General features: G+C 38.0%; 1 protein-coding gene across 5 annotated transcripts in view; it reads left to right on the forward strand.

The window, feature by feature from the left end:
- Positions 1-4,933, forward strand: part of gpcpd1 (glycerophosphocholine phosphodiesterase 1) — a 259,347-nt gene extending 254,414 nt beyond the window's left edge. For 4 of the 5 annotated variants that reach the window (XM_018696226.2, XM_018696225.2, XM_051071971.1 and 1 more), the window contains one exon: positions 3,259-4,933. In XM_018696226.2, coding sequence (XP_018551742.1) covers positions 3,259-3,457 — 199 coding nt within the window. In that variant the 3' untranslated portion in view covers positions 3,458-4,933. Of the gene's footprint in view, positions 1-492; positions 3,233-3,258 lie in introns of those variants that run through there. The other variant, XM_051071972.1, reaches the window with a different exon arrangement.
- Positions 4,934-6,000: the final 1,067 nt, after the last annotated feature.

The raw sequence follows: 6,000 nt of genomic DNA on the forward strand, positions 1-6,000 counted from the left end.
TTGTCATGCCACTGTACTGTATGATTACAACGTCCTTGTTTATCAGTGCAGTTTTTCAGGATTCAAGGTTATATAATCAGGCACTGGCAGACACGTTAATCATTTGGCACCTACCACAGCTGCTGATGAAAATGGTTTGATTATTCATTGAACATTTTGTATGCAAGTGTGGAATTGGTACACAAGATGTTCCAGTGCTGTTACATAAAGCTTGGGTCTTCAGCAGGGTGCAATAGTTTTCTCTTGTATTAGCCGAAATGTGTGGTCATCAGAGTCTGTTTGCTCAGCTGTTTCAGTTCTGCGTTTCACTATACCATGACATTTGCTCTATATTAATGTCTGGACTTTGGCCCAGGCATTTACAGGCCCCTGCAGACAGCAGACTATAGGCTTTAAACTCTATGTGACAACCTGCTAGTCGCTGAAGATTCCAGATGTAACATCATTTAACATCTCCAGGTTGTTGTTATAACTGTGCCTCTTTTTTTACAGAATTTGTGAATGCTTGGTGCCATATTTTGACTCAAGTCCTCCAGATTCCCGTAATGTCTCTCTGGTTCCTGTCTGTGTTTTGTTAATTTATTCACTCTACAATCCTTGGCTGGTTTTTTGGTTCCACCCCTCAAATATTGCCTGAAAGTCCATATCTTACTCATTAAAATGCAGCAGGAACTACATAATGTTCCTTGACAATGATGCAAGACGGTTGACTTCTCATACAGTGCTGTGCAAAAGTTTTAGGCAGGAAAAGACAAGTGAAGATGGTCTCAAAAATAATCCAGAAATTTTTGTCAGTTAACGTCATGCAAATTGCAGTAAACAGTTAAACCTAAATTAGATCATATTTGGTGTGACCATCCTTTGCTTTTCAAACTGCATCAATTCTCCTGGGAGACTTGATTTGATTTGAGTTCTCAGTGTCTTCTCTCTCTTTATGTAATCCTAGACTTACTCCATGGCATTGAGATCAGGGCTCTGTGGGGGCCCCACCATCTATTGGAGGGCCCCTATCCTTTTCTCTTAATGACTCTAGTTTTATGTTTTGGATGGTTGTCAGGCAGTTGAATGAATTCTAGACAGATCAGATGTCTCTCTGAAGGTATCGTGAGAAGGATAAGAATATAAACATCTGAAGTACCTTAAACCTTTGCAGAGTACTATATGTCCGACGCTTTAAAAGTGCAGCACTTGATTTTTCAGTTATAATGGTTTTTAGCTTTTTGGATTTTCCTGAAAAATGGACTGTACTAAACACGGTTGTTTGATTGGTCAACTGCCATGTTTATCATTTCTGTTTCCCTAGCTGATAGCTAAGTCACTTCCTGTTTTTTTTTTAAATGCCTGACTTTTGTTTTTGAGTACTCTTTGAAAGGCCTCCTTATCTTGTGCTTGGTACGTTACCTGATAATACTTATTTTTTGAAGCAAAAGTGGCACCAAGCGTGAATGGCTTGTTTAGTGCATGAGACAGTGTTACTCGACATACTGGCTTCTGTATGAACCAAACAATATGTGCATTTGTCTCGAATAACCTTGATCCAAGAGAACTGCATTTAAGCCTTGTGTGTGTAGTCATTCACCAGATGTCACAGCATATTTTTCACAAATATATTTTCTATTATTTGCTATTTGCTTTCCTATTAAGTTTGTATATGACCTGCCTGTACTGCAGTTGTTTCCTTTGAAAAGGGGTGATTGCACGGGGGGATTCTCTGTAGGCTTGAAAATGAGTTGCACTTTTCTGTCTTCATTTGATGAAGCCTTTAGCAGCTTGTCTCATGACATTAGTTGAACACAATCAGAATATCTTGCTTGACAAAAATCATTACATTTGCCATCTTAAATTACATTGCTCACAAGGCTGACCATGACCTTCCTTCTGTGAGCATGTTCACTTTAAGATATGGAGTTGATAATTGATACTAGGGGACTTTTTCCCCTGAGTTCACCCTCCAAGACATGTGGTACTTTGAATCTGTGTGCAAGTTCAACTTCTGTTGTTAACATTGGCTGGCCTTAATCCCATCCATGGCTTGAATCCAAATCATAACCACCTGTATCATACTATAAAGCATTTAATTGATCATTGACTCATTGTGGAGAATGCAGAGCTCACTAGGGGACCAGGTTTTCCATAAAACCTATCCAATGTCATGTAGCACATGAATGACATTTGCTCTACACATAAGCCAGAATACCTGTGGTAAATGTACTGTACCTGTGTGAACATTTGTTAAGCTTAATAGAATAGTGTCTGTCACTGTCCATATGGCAATGGAATGATGTTTTGAGTTTCCAGGCTTGACAGGTAAGGGTGTTGGCCATGCATGGGATTTGACTGTATGAGTTTCATCAAATGAAACTGATAAGCCAGGTTAAGCCCAAAGTAATCTGCTTATAATCATATTTTGTGAGTCACACCCTTGGACGTTCCCTTACAAAACATAGCACATGCCAGGCGGGTAAAAGGCAAGGTCCCTGCCTGCTCAGATGACAAAAATCCTCTTAATTCATTGAAAACAATTAGAAAAGGCTTCTTCTCACTGCCAAAATGGCAACTGGTGCAATCATCCCCCTAGCCAAAATCAGTGCAGTGGATATTGTTGTTTTCATTAACCTGGGTGCATGAATGAGTTTGTAGCTGCTGTATGGTAACACTACACCTTTGCTAGTTAGTTGGGAGCAGAACTGGTATAGTCTTTATATTTTTCATTTTGCCCAGTTCTGCTATTCTTGTTTCACTTATATCAAACACAGTTCCAAAAAATGAATAATGACTCAATAGACCTTAGTTATTTGATATAATTATGGTATATAATTTTTATAAAGTTAATGCTGACAATAGATTTTGTTCCACTGGAGTACTCAGTAGTGCTAGGCGATCAAGTTACTCGATTGCTTCCCAGCAAATTGTAATTTAATGTAACAGATTAAATGTGAGATGTCAAAAGTTTTGCCTGATGTAATGCATAACAATGGAACACAGTTAAAATGATTATCTTGTAAATTATTTTACAAGTGTCATATCACGATGTGCAGTTCATACAGTTAATAGTGGAAAAATATTTTTACCATTGTTGTGATGTACTGTTTACATTTCAACCCTATCACCAAGCCCTACTACTCACCTGCGTGAATTCATAGTTTTTAAACTCTTGCTCTGCTATCACTTTGGTTTTTGAACGACTGACGCATTAGACACCAGTATACACCAACTACCACTCATCTAATTTAAGGATATCTTCTTCTTTCTCTGTAGTATCTGCGAGGACCAGGGAGAGCAGCCAAATATCTTCCAAGTAGAGGAGCAACACTCCCTGCAGGAGGTTATTACAGAGGAGACCCTAAAGAGCTCCACCTGCTCCTGCTACTCCATCCCCTGCTCCATGGCTCCCTGCATTGCCTCCAAGGCACGTGCTGGCAGCGCTGAGTCCGATTCTGGCCTCAGCTCCTCATAAACACACCTGAACTACCTTTCAGTAGACCTCACAACACACACACACACACACACACACACACACACACACACACACACACACACACAGAAGGACCATGGTATACTTGCTCAAAAACAACAGATCAGGTTTGTGTATATGTTTTAAAACTGACTACAAATTTTGACACAATTTATCATTACAGGAATAAAACCACTTAAATCATCTCCACTCCATTCTACTCAGTTGCATATTGTGTTTACTGTCATGTATCTTTGCAACAGGTTTATTATTTATGTTTATAGTAAATTAGATGGATGGTTTTCCAAAACATTTAGTTCAGTCATTTTTGTGAACAACCAATTAAGGGGTCATCACAGTCTGCACAGAGGTCTTCTAACAGTGGAACCTGACAGAGGATGTTTATTCAGCCAATATGTTTCATCTCTCTGTAGTGTAAGTGCTAAAAGTTAATGTATATATTTTACGGGTGTAAACGTGTAACAGGATGTCAAATTGTTTGTCATTAGGGTTTATGATGATACAGGATTATGCTGTTTTTTTGTTCCTGCTGTAATATTTTTTTCTGTGCATGTAGCCATGAACATACATGTTATTTACATTGTCTCAAATAGCAATGAGTAATAGTTACTGATTGCTATTTCAGGTGTGACAAATAATCTGGGAGTGTGTCTAGCATATCCATTGCTGGGTTAGGTTTGCATGCCAGGCACAGCACAAGAATATGTGCATTTGGATGATTGTGCAGATTGCCATTATTGAATGCTCACCTCTTGGTGGATAGACTACAGCACTTAGAAGAAGCCTACATGATTTATTAATTTCCTCTTAAATGGACTGTTGGAAGTACCCGCTCCTGCTCTCCACACCTTCAAACTCCTGCTTATTGACTTTTCAGTATTAATAGCTATTATTAATTATATTCTGCATGCATACTGGATGTACTGTATCCATTATTGTTTTCATTTACTTGATTTGAGGAAAAACTGAAGAATGTTTTATTTGCAACAGTGCACATATACCACAGCCTTAAAGGGGGAAAAATCATGTCTGTTTCTGTTCCTTGCCTTTTGTTTCAACATCACCAATACCTCACTCAACATCTATTAGAGTAGACTTGAGTTAGGATGTCTGTACAGAATGAACAAATACTTCTATATTTCCTGTTTCACTTTTTATTGCATGGCAATTTTTGGGCAAAGAGTACACTTGAAATAATTCATGATTTGAGTATTAAAATAATGCAAATGGTAATGCTGCATTTTGAGCACAGCAAAACACAACCATTTATAATATACTGTCTGTATATCTGTCTTATTGCACAATCTCTTAACTAGAAACTAATGATGGAGTCATGCATGGTCTGTATATCTGTATGAGTGAATAACCTGGGAGAATGGAAGAATCTAATGTGTAATATTAACTGCTTCTCAGGGCAGAAGAGTGTAAATGGTAATGTAAATAAAATCAATACCTATATTTGCTCATTGTCTCTCTGACTTGTTGCTCTTTCACAACACTTGAGGTTGGATCTGTATTTTGCTCTTATACTTAGAGGCTTCACAGTAACATCACTGTATTGCCATTATCAGGTCACTTTCAGCTAGTTCTGACACAGTTATACAACATATGAATTATTCACAAAACTAAGTTTTAAACTATAGGTTTTATAAGATTAAAGATTAAAGATTTTTTTCTCTGAGCAATCTACAAGTTGATGACGGCTTGTTTGATTTTGTGAAGCGCGTTATTACCCCGACCAATCTTTAGTATGCAGAGGTCTGTAAATTCAAACAAAGGCAGTTATTTCCTCTGCCTTAACCTGTTAGACCACTCAAACAGTCAAATGGTAATAATCAGAAACTTGGATGTAAACTTTGGGTAATAAAGCCATTCATTAGCTTGACTCTTGCTAATTGTAGTGACCTGTGATTTTATGCTATAGAGTGTTTATATCTACATGTGTATGTATTTTACATAAGATAATAAAGTAAGGAAAGGAGGCATTAGAATCACACTGACTGTATCAGTAGCTGCTTTGTCCTGCAGGTACAGGCTCACTCCACATAGCCTACACTCACACAACACTGTAGGCACTGCAGTTTAGGCATTATAATAGTTAATGATTGATCAGATAACACAAGTACCCTCAGTATTAGTTGGCACAACTAATGATGTGGATTTATTATCTCATGGTGACTGTCTTGGGCAGTGGTTATCAGAGTGAACATTGAAACTAATTTGTTACTGATCAGACTTTTCACAAGAATACTCTTTTAGCAGGGGTGAGTTTAACAAATACACTGATAAAGGAGAAATAGTAACCAGCATGTTTATTTTCATAGATACTTATTACACTGGTGTTTAACTCTAAGTAAATGTGTTAAAGTTGGTCCACCCATCTGGCTTCCTGCTCTGCTGTTTTCTTCATGTGCGAGCCTGAGTGGCTCGTTATAACAACTACCTGCACCTGAGAGTAGGGAGAGGCCAATTAAGGGCAGCCTTGGTCTATCCTTGTGGCTGCCATACCTTTATAGCATTGTTGT

This window comes from Lates calcarifer, linkage group LG7_1 (genome assembly GCF_001640805.2).
Source record: "Lates calcarifer isolate ASB-BC8 linkage group LG7_1, TLL_Latcal_v3, whole genome shotgun sequence".
Classification (NCBI taxonomy): domain Eukaryota; kingdom Metazoa; phylum Chordata; class Actinopteri; family Centropomidae; genus Lates; species Lates calcarifer.